We start from the raw sequence: 15,738 nt of genomic DNA, 5'->3' as shown, positions 1-15,738 counted from the left end.
GTGTGCAACCAGTTGTACACTCTGTGTTCCGTGTAGTCCTGTTGAACTTTAATGAGTTTTTCTTTTTTGAACTTGAGGAGATCCTTCTGGTAGGTATCCAGCTGCTGTTGTAGTTGATTAATCCAATTCGTCTTGTCGTCTTGTCTTAAAGAAGTCAGATGCTCCTGCTCAAATCCTGTAATTTTTTCTTTTACAGCGTTAAGTTCTTTAGTGGATTCCTCAATCACAAGAAGTATGAGATCCATAGAACACTTGTTGAGGATCGCTATCCACTTAGAGCAGAAAGGGATGCTGTATCTGCCAATCGTCGGGATGTTGTGAAGTCTAAAACCCCTAGGGATCTGTTTATTTCTATAGTATTCTGAGAGGGTCAAACCATGGTATTTAAAGTCCATTTCACGTTTTTTCAATTTAAACCACTCTCTGTATAGATCCTCATTTGAGCCACTGGCTTGTAGATCAAACTGGGGTTCTGTCCTTAAAATATCGTTGGCCTCAGCATCAGAAAAGCTAAATGTGTCTGTGGTGTCACACACGAGCATCTGGTTAACAAGTTCCGTTGCTGTGCTATCTGAGCCAGTCATATTGCCCACACAGTGCTTCAAAGTGACGTGCAGAATAAAGTGCAAGTGCTGTTATAAAGAGACCAGTGCTGGTTTAAAGTGCTAAGTGCCAAATTCAGTGCTGCAAGTCCTGAGAGTATAAATAATGCTGATTACTGGTGCCTTGGTAGCTAATCAGGTTCCTAAACAGGGCCACCTGTAGCCATACATACCACTGTGCAACCCGGCACTCAGAGGGACAGCAACACCTTGGGATAACTGGCTGGGGTGCCCTCCATGAGACGAAGAATCTCCAATGTAAGCAAAAGAAAGAGGCGGCACTCCCAGCACTTTTCAATGGTGAAAAAAATACTTTATAGTACACAACGTTTCGGGGGGTCTCACCCCGTCATCAGGATAAAGGTGATAAAGGTGCAATGTACAGAGAAAGATATATATATATTTATTTGTGTGTATCTTGAGAATGGTTGGTCGTTTCATGTGTAGGATCATGTTGCCTGGAGATAACATAACAAAGTAACCTAATGAACATGGAAATATCTGTCACACATTACATATTTCCCAAACTTAGTACACACATTACACATAGTCTCCCTTTTCCCCTCATGCAACTTTTACTTATTTACAAGGCACAACAAGGGAATTATACACCTTTACAGTATGCGAGGGGACAGTAACTGATCAGAGCATCATGCATGGTATCTACGTGTTCGGATAATTATGAGTAATAATCCGGTGTTGGTTTGGAGAAGATCACATGTCGTTGCGAATAGTTATTCGCAAAGGCAGATTAAAGGTATATTTGTGTTTATTATGTACTTGGTATGCGGTGGGAATCCAGAGCTGACCAGCTGTACACACCCCTGGATCAAGGCATCGCCCATCTCTTCAAACCGAACAATGACCTCTCCAGTACTGTAAACGACCATCCCTCCAACCAATCAGTGGAGAGCATACAACCCCATTGTATTGTATTTTGGGCAAGGGTATATAAACCTTGCACCTGGGCCGGTCACTCTCTCTCTCTGCTTTTTTAAAGACTCATAGGTCGTCTCGCCAGATGACTGGGGACCGGATCCGGGTGGCGCAAGCGACAAAGCGTACGTATCATTGGGTGTGACTCTCTCTCTGTGATTGAATTGTATTGTGTTGTACCATTTATATTGTAACTTATTGTAACCCCCTTTTTTAAATATATTATTACTTGTTGCTGCTTTGGACCACAACTTACAATCAAATACTGGTGTCGCATTCAGTTTCTGTTGAGCGTTTGTATAGTGTAATTGCCACACCTAGAGCTGCCTCGTGCTCTCAGCGTGTCGGTCTGTGTGTATGCACTGAGTGTAAGCTGCACGGCTATTCCGGCGTGTGTACGCAAAGTGCGTGCACAGTACGGGACTGTGTACGCTAACTGGGGACAGAGTACGTAGGTAAAGGAATTATTACAGCGGCGCAGCGGCTTCAGTTACAGTGTGCAATAGGGGTTAGTGGCTGCTTTCCAAGAAGTCTATCGAACTTCTCATTAGCACGCCAAGATGGAGAGTAATGCTCGCTCCCCCCTAAAACCACTTTTAATGACATAAAAATGAAACTTTGCAATGCAGATATTTTATTTCTAATAAAATAAATGACAGTACAATTAATTTTAATATTTTTAAATTGTATATTGGTACTAATGTTATTTACACATTTTATATAAGCATGGAGGCTGTATTTTATAGTAAGGAAAGATCATTTGCATTATTTATATTGTACATATTGTAACACTGTAAGGGAACAAGGTGCCGTTTCCTGGGGTAAATGGCAGCAAGCAGCAGCTGAGGAATCACACAAGTCCAGTTTGTGGTGCAACTGGCCACAACCAGTTTTATTTAAGCAGAAAATGAAACAAACATCAAAAGAAAATACCTTGCCTGTCCGGCACTAACTAAACACAGGACGTTCCTAACTATCACTAAACAAAAACACAGAGTTCTCCAGTAAACCCTGTATGGCTCACTTGCATAAAGAAGCGTGTTTCTCTCTTCAGAGATCCTCAAGTCTCCTCAGGCAGTCTGCACACACTAATCAGGCCAGCAGCCCTATAACACTCTTACACAGCTGAAACCCTGATTAGCCTTCTATGAGGCCAAAGACCCGAACTGGGTCCAACGTCTGGAACTTGCCCTATCTCTCTTTCAGGGCCATTATCCAGCTTTTCCAATAAACTGAAAAGGTTCTGACAAAACAAAACATTTTCCTAGAAGTTTCCATCTTTTCTAATACATGTAAGACAAGAACCTGGGACAAACACACCTGCCCTCAAACACCATTCCAGTGTTCTTGTCACATATCCCCCTCCCCTGTTTCGACCTAGGGGCCAGAACACTTGTAGCCCCCAAACAGAAGATGCGGGACAATGCATCTGCGTTGCCCAACTGTGTAGCCGGTCTATGTTCGACAGTAAACTTAAAATCCTGCAATGCTAGAAACCATCTAGTTACACGAGCATTCTGACCTCTATTTACATACATCCATTTTAAAGGGGCATGATCTGTCACTAGTCTGAATTGTCTACCCAAGAGGTAATATCTCAAGGTATCTAGTGCCCACTTAATGGCCAAAGCCTCCTTTTCCACAATGGCATACCTTTTTTCATGCTCATTGAGTTTCCTACTCAAATAAATGATAGGGTGTTCATCCCCATCTCTGGTTTGGGACAACACAGCCCCTATCCCTACCTCTGAGGCATCTGTCTGTACAACAAATTCTTTTGAAAAATCTGGTGTTATCAATACAGGTTGTGAACACAAAGCCACTTTTAACGTTTGGAACGCTTTTTCCGCATCAGGGTTCCATTTCACCATATTTGACTGCTTCCCTTTGGTAAGGTCTGACAATGGCACTGCTGTGGTCGCAAAATAGGGAATAAACCATCTATAGTACCCAGTTATTCCCAAAAAAGCACTTACCTGTTTTTTATTCACTGAACGAGGCCATCAATTTTATTCAATTAGGGCCTAATCAGACCTCTGCCTATGGTGAAGCCCAAGTATTTGACCTTCTCCATTGCGAGGCAGCACTTCTTTGGGTTAGCAGTTAACCCTGCCTCTCTGATTGAGTCCAGTACTGCTTGTACTTTAACCAAATGGGACTCCCAGTCTGTACGGTGAATTACCACATCATCCAAATAGGCAGCTGCATGTTTTCTATGGGGCCTCAAAATTTTATCCATCGCCCGTTGAAAGGTTGCTGGAGCCCCATGCAACCCAAAGGGTAACATCTTATACTGGTACAGCCCCTCCGGAACCAAAAAGGCTGTTTTTTCTTTTGCGCTCAGTTAAAGGTATTTGCCAGTAACCTTTGGTCAGGTCCAACGTGGTTAGAAACCTGGCTGTTCCCAGCCTTTCTATAAGCTCATCCACACGGGGCATGGGGTATGCGTCAAATTTGGACACCTCATTTAACTTACAAAAGTCATTACAGAAGCGTATGCTACCATCTGGCTTCGGGATGAGAACTATGGGACTGGACCACTCACTATTAGATTCCTCTATGACTCCAAGTTCTAACATGTTTTTAACTTCTTTAGAAACAGCTTCTCGCTGAGCTTTAGGAATCCTATATGGCTTTAAATGGACCCTGACCCCTGGTTCTGTGACAATGTCATGTTTTATTATGGTCGTTCGGCCAGGCAGCTCTGAAAATATCTCCCTATTTTGGATGAGAAATTCTTTTACCTGATTGTTCTGATCAGCTGATAATGTCTCTGACACCTTTACTGCGGGAAGCAACCGAAGTGAAGACACTGAAGGGCAAGGCTCCGCTGACAGAGACAACCTATCTTTCCAGGGTTTGATTAAGTTAACATGGTAGTTTTGTTCGGGTTTTCTCTTTCCCGGTTGGTATACTTTGTAATTAACCTCATTCACTTTTTCCCTTATCTCAAATGGACCCTGCCATTTAGCTAGGAACTTGTTTTCCACAGTGGGTACCAAAACAAGAACTCTATCTCCGGGAGCAAATTACCGATTCTTGGCACTCCGGTTATATACCCTCTGTTGAGCACTTTGGGCCTGTTCCATGTGCTCTCTGACAATAGGTACCAAGGCTGCAATCCTATCCTGCATTTGTGTTACATGTTCAATAACGCTTCTATAAGGAGTGGGCTGTCCTTCCCATGTCTCTTTGGCAATGTCCAACAGCCCTCTGGGGTGTCTACCATACAACAAATCAAATGGAGAAAATCCCATAGAGGACTGAGGAACTTCTCTGATGGCCATTAACAAGTAGGGTAACAAACAATCCCAGTTTTTCCCATCTCTATCAACAACCTTTTTTTAACATACTTTTTAATGTTTTATTAAACCTTTCCACCAACCCATCAGTTTGGGGATGGTAGATGGACGTCCTGAGGTGAGTGACCTTAAATAATTTGCACAATTCTTTCATGATCCTTGACATAAATGGAGTACCTTGGTCAGTTAAAATTTCTTTTGGTATTCCCACTCTACTAAAAACCTGCACCAGCTCCCTAGCTATCGCCTTGGTTGTGATAGTGCGTAAAGGGACAGCCTCAGGATATCGAGTGGCATAGTCCATTATTACCAGGATATACTGATGGCCCCGAGCGGTCTTTAACAAGGGCCCCACGAGATCCATGGCTATTCTGTCAAACGGGACCTCTATAATAGGCATGGGAACTAGTGGACTCCTGAAATGGGGTCTAGGGGCATGATACTGGCATTCAGGACAGGAAGAACAATATTCAGAAACTTCTTTATAAAAACCTGGCCAAATGAACCTTTGTAAAACGATTTCAGTGGTTTTTTCTGCCCCTAAATGTCCTGCTGTAACGTGACTGAGCTAAATCTAGTACCGTTCTCCGATAAGGCTGGGGAACTACCAGCTGTTCCACCACATCCTCACCCTTTTTGACAATGTGGTACAAGAGCTCATTACAGATGGCCATGTGGGGATACGTAACCCTGTTACCTGGTACCACAGGTTCCCCATTAACAATCTTAACATTCTCTCTAGCCTTTATCAAGGTAGGATCCTTTAACTGTTCAGACGCAAACAGATCTTTCTTTACCTCCAGGTCAGGCACACTTTCAGTTCTAACTACCATGTCTCTGTTCCCAGCAAGAGGGTCCTCACTGGACTCCCCAGCTGTCACTTCCCCAGCCAAACTAGCAAAAGCCAAAGGGTCAGAAAGTTCCGAAGACACATGTACATCCATAAAATCACCGGTATTATCAACTGGCTCTTTACTTCTCACATCTGTTGATAAACGTGATTCCCACAGTTTCCAAAAATGAGGAAAATCCCTCCCTATTATGGCCTCATGCACCAAGGTGGGGACCAGTCCTACTTTAATAATTGCTGACCCACAACAAGTTTCTATATTCACTTCAGCAGTGACATAATGTTGGGTATCCCCATGTATGCAAGTTACCCCAATAGGTATTTGCTGGACCTTTAAGGGGTTCACTTAGCCAGCTTTCACGAGGGTAATTAAACTTCCTGAATCTAGCAAGGCCTCTACCCGGTTACCGTCTTAGAACACATCACACATTTGTTTTTCCAGCTCAGGTGAAGGTACCACAGTACAGGCTAACCTAGCAAAGAAAGACATTCTGCGACATTCAAAGGCCGCATCACATTGCATGGGTTCTTGCGTGACTGGGCAATTGGCAATAACATGACCTGGCATACCACACCTAAAACATTTAACCACATGATTATCAACCCATTTGGGCAGCACAGACCATTCTAGCCCCATTGGCCTGTCTCCAGGGCCAGTGTTTACAGTCTCTCCAGCCTTGTGTTCTCTTAACCGCCCAGCAACATTTTCCCACGGAACAGTCTTACCAGTCTTTACTGAAGGGCGCTGTTGAGGATCTATGGGTTGCTGGGTGGTCATCAGTAGTTCCTCTGCCGCCAAATACCTCTCTACCATGTCCACTAATTGGTCAGCAGTATCCGGGTTTCCATGGCTCACCCACTTGCGCAGGACCACGGGCAAAGATCTCAAATAGCGGTCCATGACGACTCTTTCAACCATCTGAGGACCAGTTAATGTCTCTGGCTGTAACCATTTTTTTGTTAGCTGAATAAGGTCGTGTATCTGGGAGCGAGGAGGCTTCTCCATGGCGTACACCCAACGGTGCACCCGTGACTCCCAGGCGGGTCAGGATCTCAGTCTTTAGCTTATCATAGTCCCGAGCCTCAGCAGGGCTTAAATCAAAGTACGCTTTTTGGGGCTCACCTGACAAAAAAGGTGCCCGCAGACTGGTCCACTGTGCTTTCGGCCAGTTCTCACGCTCGGCAGTCCTTTCAAACTTGGTTAGGTAGACCTCCACATCATCAGCCTCTGTCATTTTCTGCAGGAAGTGACTCGCCCGTATAGAACTAGAGCTGGTCGGAGCCCTGACGGACACATCTCCAATCCGGGCTGCAAGGCTCTGCACCACTTCTGTTAAGGCCTCTCTATCCTGACGCTGTTGCCTGTAAAGTTCGTCAATAGCCATCTGCTGCTGTCTCCTATTTTCCTCCATTCTCCATTGCCACCTGGTGCTGTCTGTTGGCCTCCTGCTGTAGTCTCCAATTTTCCTCCATTGCCACCTGCTGCTGTCTGTTGGCCTCCTGCCCAGCCGCTGTAGCTTGCAGCAGGGCTTTAAGCAGTTCCTCCATGTCGACATATTTTTCAGGCGGCTTTGTAGCTGCTTTCACCCAGGACATATATCAAACCCTCAGGGGTGAGCCCTGTCCGGCACTAACTAAACACAGGACGTTCCTAACTATCACTAAACAAAAACACAGAGTTCTCCAGTAAACCCTGTATGGCCCACTTGCATAAAGAAGCGTGTTTCTCTCTTCAGAGATCCTCAAGTCTCCTCAGGCAGTCTGCACACACTAATCAGGCTAGCAGCCCTATAACACTCTTACACAGCTCAAACCCTGATTAGCCTTCTGTGAGGCCAAAGACCCGAACTGGGCCCAACGTCTGGAATTTGCCCTATCTCTCTTTCAGGGCCCTTATCCAGCTTTTACAATAAACTGTAAAGGTTCTGACAAAACAAAACATTTTCCTAGAAGTTTTAATTTTTTCTAATACATGTAAGACAAGAACCTGGGACAAACATACCTGCCCTCAAACACTATTTCAGTGTTCTTGTCACAATATATACAGGGTGATTCAATAGTCGCAGTACACCCTTTTGTTTAAAAAAGCGTGCAGGAAACAGGAAACTGAATACTCCAGTAATACCCCTTTCACACAGCACAAATAACCCGGTATCGACCCTCCACCTCCACCTCCGCCCCCCCCCTTCCCCTCCGCTGCTATGGCAACCCACCGGCTTATTGGTGAGTCAGGGGAAGCCAGCAGCAGCTGCCAATGCCAGATCCCACCCGGGAAGGATCTGCTTCCAATTCCCGGGTGGGATCCGGCATTGGCAGTGTGAAAGGGGTATAAGGTATGGGTGAGATGGGCTATCTTTTAGGGTAGGTACCGAACATGGGCGCCATCTTGAAACCACCCATATTGAATCCAAGTCAGTTTTCCCATTTCCAGCACAGTTTTTGAAACAAAAGGATGTACTGCGACTTTTGAATCAAGCAATCAAACTATATATATATATATATATATATATATATATATATATATATATATATATATATACACACACACATACATACATACACACACACACACACACACATATATATATATATATATATGTGTGTGTTTTATTTTTTTTTATTTTTTTTGGGGGGGAGGGGAAGCAATGATGATTCCACAGCTGCTTATGAAAATTAATCTGTCTGGGAGGATCTACTACCCTTGAGCAAAACATCAGATCGCTTATATTCTGAAAGCTCTAAAGGCAGAAAGTGACACAGTTATAAATCAGTAGAATAAAATAACACGACAGTTATTAATTGGAGAGGGACATTCCTGACACAGAAAACAAGCAGCATCCCAGGAGCATAAACTGCACACTACTCAGAGGAGTTAACAGTCTCTGCAAGAAAAGATTATGACATTTGATGAATAATTGCTAACATTTTAGAGTTTTCATTTACAGTAATGTACACATACATTAACCTTTCTGAACTGTGATCATTCAGTGCAGTGTAATGAGAATTTCCAGCAGAACAAATATACCCAATACTGCGCTGTTATGCCCTGTCCTAATAATCTGAAATATCTCATTCATATTTCAGGCAGCTTAACATGAAAGTCAACCACAAATAACATGTTTGTAATTAAAATATATAAATCCATCATTATTTGTTTAAAGCAGCAGTCCCATGGGGGAAAAAATAAACATCCAAAGTGTTTTTCTCTCTTTAGGCAGATATTGATTTATGATTCTTGACTACCATGGCAACACCAATCATACAGCACTAGATGTAGTGAGCAGAGAGGCTTTGGGATAGCCCTCTGAGTCCTGACTGTCCTGTTGTGACATCCTCGTTCTCCCTCCTCTGCCATCACATGACATGCTGAAAGTCTGCACAGACAATGTCATGCATATGCTCTTTTGTAAACCCTGGGTTGCATCTCCCCTGCCATGACAGAGTACAGCCCACTAGCAACTCCATATCCTCACATAGGGGCAGATGTACTAAGACTTTGAGGGGGATAAAGTGGAGACAAATAAACTACCAACTAATAAGCTCTGAACTGACATTTTTTCAAACACAGCCTGTAACATGGCAGTTAGGAGCTGATTGGCTGACACTTTATCACTCTCTGGGGCTTAGTACATCTCCCCAATAAAAAGATGACGCATATCCTGTCAAATTGAAGGAAAATGGTACACTTATTCAGACCTCTGAATAAGGGCCAGCTCTGATAAGCTCCTTTTTCGATGAGAAACAAGATGCTTTACAAAATAAATTCTATAGAAATGATATCAATGTTTTCTTAAATTAATAATAGTAGATGTGTCAAATCCAGAATGTATTGTATAATAGGATTGAATAAGGTGTAGAAAACATCAAATTGGCTTAACTCCCAACAAGACCCATTCAAGGAGTGACAAAATGCTCTGTTCCCGGCCTTCCCTCTTAATGTATGATTGCCGGCACCTGTGTTGAACTTGTTACTTAATTGGAAATGTCCATTGTGGAGCGGTGGAAGCTGGGAAAAATAAGAATTCATACATAAATTCTGAGATCTGATCATCCTTAATCCTCTACCAAGAAGAACCCAATATCCCTGATACTCAGTTTTTCTATCATTCTTCTAGAGATTCATTTGCTTTATACAGTAGCAATATGGGAGGGGGTATTTATCAAAGCTTGGCGAGAGACAAAGGGGTAGATGTATGAAGCAGTGATAAGAGTGAAGAAGTGTGAAATGGCAACCAGTCAGCTTTGAAGTAACATTTATCAAGTGCATTCTATAACATTATACGTAGCAGCTGACTGGTTGCCATGGCACACTTCTCCACTCTTATCACTGCTTCATACACAAAGCCATTAATCAAACTACACCAAAGTACATCTTTTCACTTATCTCAAAATATCTCCCAACCCGAGCTCTCCGCTCTTCACAAGATCTACGTCTCCTATCCACACACATTACTCGCTCCCATGCACGATTGCAGGACTTTCTTCGGGCTGCACCCACTCTGTGGAATGCCCTACCATGCACAATAAGACTCTCCCCCTAGTCTCCGAACTTTCAAACGATGCCTGAAAACTCACCTCTTCAGGCTAGCTTATCACATTCCAGAACCGCTCACTCAACCTTCATAAGCTTTCTTATCCAATTATATCCCCACTGTACAGTCCGCACATATCCTCCACATATTTTCTCTTTCTTCACTTTCCCTTCCTCCTGACCCTGGTTCATCATTGCTGTGATGTGATATAATGCAGCCCACCTTGAATCTTTGCAATCTGGTGGACAACTATGCAATAGATAGCACCTATCCTTCTGTATCAATGCCTATTTCCCTATAGACTGTAAGCTTGCGAGCAGGGCCTTCCTACCTCTATGACTGTTTGTTAGTACAAATGTAACCCCCTTTTTCTGTATGCAGCGGATACTATCCCTGCAGAATGCTAAGACTATATGTGCCTCCACCCAAGCTATAAGAAGTCTATGGGGCTTGCTTGGGAAAGCCCCCTAGCTACCAATGTAGTACTGTGTTTTCCTTTAGGGTTATACTTTTTCTCAATGGGTCACTTACCATACACTGGTGTTTGTTTTCAGGAAACTACAGCGATCCCAGGGAATAAAGGTCCACCATCTGGTAAGTATAGGTAACATTTAATAGCAAATATTATGTAACTAACAGTCTTAATGTCATACCAATCACCCTCTAGCCCTTAGTACCCACCTATACATAGTACCTTGCATGCAATTTCACAAAAATTACCTTGGTACCGGAAAAAAAAAAAAATTACCAATATAGAATGTACATGTACTTTAACCTTGAATACCCGGGTATTTCAGTATTTGGTTTAACTGCAGTAGGTAAGTTGTTGGGCACTAAAGTTTTGCATTGGTTGTAGTCCTCCGCTAATAGTGAAATCCTTGTTCAATGCTCTCATGGGATGTGAGATGACATCTGGATAGCCTCCAAGTACCTGACACTTATTAAACCTGCTGTGGTGAGGTGCTCCAAATAGGGATTGTCTTCTAGCGTAAACTGTCACTCTGTAAGCATTAGATGGTGTCGAAGTCCTTATGTTACTCTCTGGAGTGTCTGCAGGATTTATGTGCTTCAACAGACTCCATGCACACCCATACTAGTAAAGTCTTGGCTTTTATATGTCCTGTGCAGATGGAACAGGCACTCACCTCTCTATCCTGCAGGTATTTCTAGTCTGTACACCGGTAATACAGGGTCTCTGCTCACCTGTCCTGATATAACTGCCTGTTGATCAGTTAGCCTCCAGTTTATTAGGGTAGGTGCGGATACCTATCACATCTCCTGAGTCAAAATTTCAGGCAATTCCCCACGTACAGTTCAACTAATGTGGGACATGATACATTAAGTACTTATGCGGTCTCATTATGGTACTTTTCATAGAGCCATAGCTACTCTTTTTACATACTATCCATCCTTATATAATAGTGGCAGATTGTGCTGTAATGGCTGTCTCCGCTAATAATATATCACTTTGTAATACTGTGAAGCTTAAGGGGTATAACTCGGGCGCACTCCCCCGGCCCCTGGACAGTCGGTTATCACTCTTGTAGTACTGAGTAGGCAGATGCAAAACAGAGTTCAGCCATACTGGGCTAAGGGGACTGGTTACGATCCCTTTACTGACACAGTCTCTAGTCACCTCTCTCAGGCAGGGCAACCCAGATTATTAGTAGCTGAATGGGGTTAACTCAAGCAGGGGACTCTGTGAGCTAAAGGCAGTACTAGTCTCTTCTGCGCCACCCACTGCTGGGCTTATAGGCTGGGACACTCCTCCCTCAGGCCGTTCCTATTATCTCCTCACAGCCACCTTTGGATCCCGAAAGCAGTGCTGCACACCAGCTCCAGCCAGACGCTGACATCGGTAATCACTTACTCCGATCCCTGCAGTATCACTGCATAGCGCTGCCTCTCTCCTGTCACCAGCCCTCACTCACTCCTCGCTGCCTGTCACCTGCTTGCCTCCGGAGGACCCCGGGTCGGTTCACCAACCTCCGTCACCACGCCGCTGCCATCTCCGACCAGTGGCGATCAATCCGGTCCCGTAGACACTGGCACCGGACACCTTCACTCCCCCAGTCTCTGTGCCTTGCCTCACTCCAGCTGCTGCGGCACCAACTGCTCCCTCCAACTGCCGCCTTCCTCCCTGCTCGCAGGGGCCCCTCACTCCTCTCTCTTGGTCCTTACAGACCTTTCTCCCCGGGTCCACCAATCATGTCAGCGGGCATCCCCTCACGCTAGGCATGCTTAGGCACCACCAACTACAAGTACACTTCTTGTCATTTAATATATTAATTATATACAGTATATACAATATCTAATTAATAAAACAATCAATCTCTATTGTACATATAAACTATTAACGGGATTACACCCAGTTTTGTTTTATCATTGTGTCCAATTGTAACGCGCAACGGAATTTACTGTGCAATGTAAGAAATTGCTAATAAATAAATAAATAAATACAGACATCTGCCCCAAAGTACCAGACAATTAGCTCCTACTGATATTTTACAAGCTCTGTTTGAAAAATGACAATTAGAAGCTGACTAGTTGGTACTTTATCAATATTGCTTGGGTAGTATATAATATTCAACTAAATTAGAGATTTGCATAGCTGGTTTAAATACATGGTCATGAATGCCATATATGCAAATCTAAAAACATAAATAATTACTGATTCTGCCATCCTTAATACTCCCAATATGTATAATCACTGCTCCTCCAACCATTGTCAGTGTTACATATCAGCCACTGATCTCCATCTTACAAGAACTTTAATACACCTTTTAGAGTTCTGAGAAGTTTACTCATCATACATTTGCTTGAATACTTTTAACATCTTAAAAACTGTACATGACAATTAGCCAATGTCTTGTACTACAAGGGTCATATTCTGAATGATCCCCATGTTTTTAGTTATAATTCATAAAATATGGATTTTTTTTCTGCAGACAAAGCTAATATAATAATAATAATAATAATAATAATAACAACAACAGTCTTAAATATTGAAAGATGTTTTTGATTGTATATTCTACAATGCGTCAATAAAAAATATTTTTGAAAAAACCCCAACAAGTTCTGTATTGAAATATTTTGAACACTGGAGAGTATTTTATTTTTTGAAAGACCAACCTTGTCAACCATAATTCGATGTACCATTCCTGCAAACAAGATTTTTGAACTAATCCTCTTTTATACATTAATACTATTATTTTAATGGTGAAAAAAAAAAAAGAGTAATATAATTGGGTACAGCATTTCAGAAGGTTCTGCTAAACATACGGATTTTGTTCAAGAAAAACAAAAAGGGGAAATACTTTTCATTCTGTGCAGGTTTACAAAATTATTTGCTAACCAAGTAGAAATGTTGGGTAACTCACATCAGCTAATCAGCAATGAGCTTTAACTGAGCTGGTGCAAGTTACAACAAATAGCAACTTCTTATTGGCTGCTAAAAGCCAGCAGACCTCTGCACTCCAGTAATTAATAGCTTAATTAGGACTATAAATATAGGAAATAACAGATACACCTTAATATGCAAATATATTCACTGGGGTCTGAAAACCATACATGAAATTACCTGATTTTGACAGACTATGGAACAGTATGATGGCTCTTAATTATCCTGTAGTAATGTCTACGGTAGGATCGCTGACACTTGAGCAAATTACTCAGTGTGAAATTAAAGGGCAAATGAACCCTAATTATAAGAATACTATACTGTACCTTCACAGTACTCTCTTATAAATATCCAGTAATAAACATGGGCAAATGCTACACCAACATGACAGCTTTATATCCATGCATACTTACAGGAATGAAAGGGAGTTGCTATATTGCCTGAAAATTGCAGAACATTTACTTGAAACTGCCAAACAAACCTTCGAAAAAAAACCCACTTAAGCTGGGTAAAAACTAGGAGATATTTTAAATGATATCGCTCATTTTCACCCTTTTGAGTGATATCGTTTGTAATATCGTCCAGTGTGTGAGTGCAATATCGTTAATGATGCGTGCTTCCACGGGTCATTAATGAGGGCTTCTGTACATGCAGGTCAATTTTGACAAAGTTGTTGACGATGCATTTACAGGTCGGAGGCAGGATGACATCACTGAACGATATCGTTAGCGATAACATTCAGTGTCTATGCACTACCTCGTTTACCTGGGATGTCAAGGAGATACACTGACAATATCGCTCATGGAGTGTATCATGTAGTGTGTAAGCGGCTTTAACAAACAAGAAAAGCCCTTGTTTATGTACAAAACATGCTTTAAAAATATATCTATGTATATCTATCTATATCTATATATACGTAAAATGAGGCAATAAAATCCACCTTCAGGAGTGCAGGGCTCATAAATGGTTCAATAGGTAGAAAAAAAGCCAGCAACCATCATCCTATAGAAATGGTGTACAGCTCGACAGCTGTTTCTATGCACGTGCTCATGCTCATGCCTAAGGTGCAATGGATGCGCCGAAACAGCTGTTGAGCTGTACACCATTTCTATAGGATGACTGACGCTCTCTTACCACCCTGACACTACTGGATAAGTACTCCTTTTCTATTTATCACGCTGTTGATTGAGATATGTGTATTCCAGTCTCCTATTTTTGATGCAATTTACTGTTTTTGATATGCACTTCACCTTTGTCTGTTAGTGATCTGCAGTAATAAACACTTTAATATTTCTGATTGAACTGGATGTTGCTGACTTTTTTCTACATATATATATATATATATATATATATACACACACACACACACACACACACACACACACACAGCTCAAAAAAATAAAGGGAACACTTAAATAACACATCCTAGATCTGAATGAATGAAATATTCTTATTAAATACTTTGTTCTTTACATAGTTGAATGTGCTGACAACAAAATCACACAAAAATTATCAATGGAAATCAAATTTATTAACCCATGGAGGTCTAGATTTGGAGTCGCACTCAAAATTAAAGTGGAAAAACACACTACAGGCTGATCCAACTTTGATGTAATGTCCTTAAAACAAGTCAAAATGAGGCTCAGTAGTGTGTGTGGCCTCCACGTGCCTGTATGACCTCCCTACAACGCCTGGGCATGCTCCTGATGAGGTGGCAGATGGTCTCCTGAGGAATCTCCTCCCAGATCTGGACTAAAGCATCCGCCAACTCCTGGACAGTCTGTGGTGCAACGTGGCGTTGGTGGATGGAGCGAGACATGATGTCCCAGATGTGCTCAATTGGATTCAGGTCTGGGGAACGGGCGGGCCAGTCCACAGCATCAATGCCTTCGTCTTGCAGGAACTGCTGACACACTCCAGCCGGATGAGGTCTAGCATTGTCTTGTATTAGGAGGAACCCAGGGCAAACCGCACCAGCATATGGTCTCACAAGGGGTCTGAGGATCTCATCTCGGTACCTAATGGCAGTCAGGCTACCTCTGGCGAGCACATGGAGGGCTGTGCGGCCCCCCAAAGAAATGCCACCCCACACCATTACTGACCCACTGCCAAACCG

General features: G+C 42.6%; 1 protein-coding gene across 7 annotated transcripts in view; it reads right to left on the bottom strand.

Moving 5' to 3' along the window:
• Positions 1-15,738, bottom strand: part of FAM151B (family with sequence similarity 151 member B) — a 184,594-nt gene that overhangs the window by 93,814 nt on the left and 75,042 nt on the right. For 6 of the 7 annotated variants that reach the window (XR_010245896.1, XR_010245902.1, XR_010245908.1 and 3 more), the window contains exon 4: positions 10,754-10,813. The exons of the other annotated variant lie outside the window; for it this stretch is intronic. Coding sequence is in view for 3 of the 6 variants with exons in the window: in XM_063963911.1 (XP_063819981.1) it covers positions 10,754-10,813 (60 nt within the window). In the remaining 3 variants the exon portion in view is untranslated. The remainder of the gene's footprint in view (positions 1-10,753; positions 10,814-15,738) is intronic. 7 annotated transcript variants of the gene reach the window in all.

The sequence above is a fragment of the Pseudophryne corroboree genome, chromosome 1 (assembly GCF_028390025.1).
Source record: "Pseudophryne corroboree isolate aPseCor3 chromosome 1, aPseCor3.hap2, whole genome shotgun sequence".
In the NCBI taxonomy this organism is placed as follows: domain Eukaryota; kingdom Metazoa; phylum Chordata; class Amphibia; order Anura; family Myobatrachidae; genus Pseudophryne; species Pseudophryne corroboree.
This window is presented reverse-complemented; position numbering and strand designations above follow the sequence as displayed.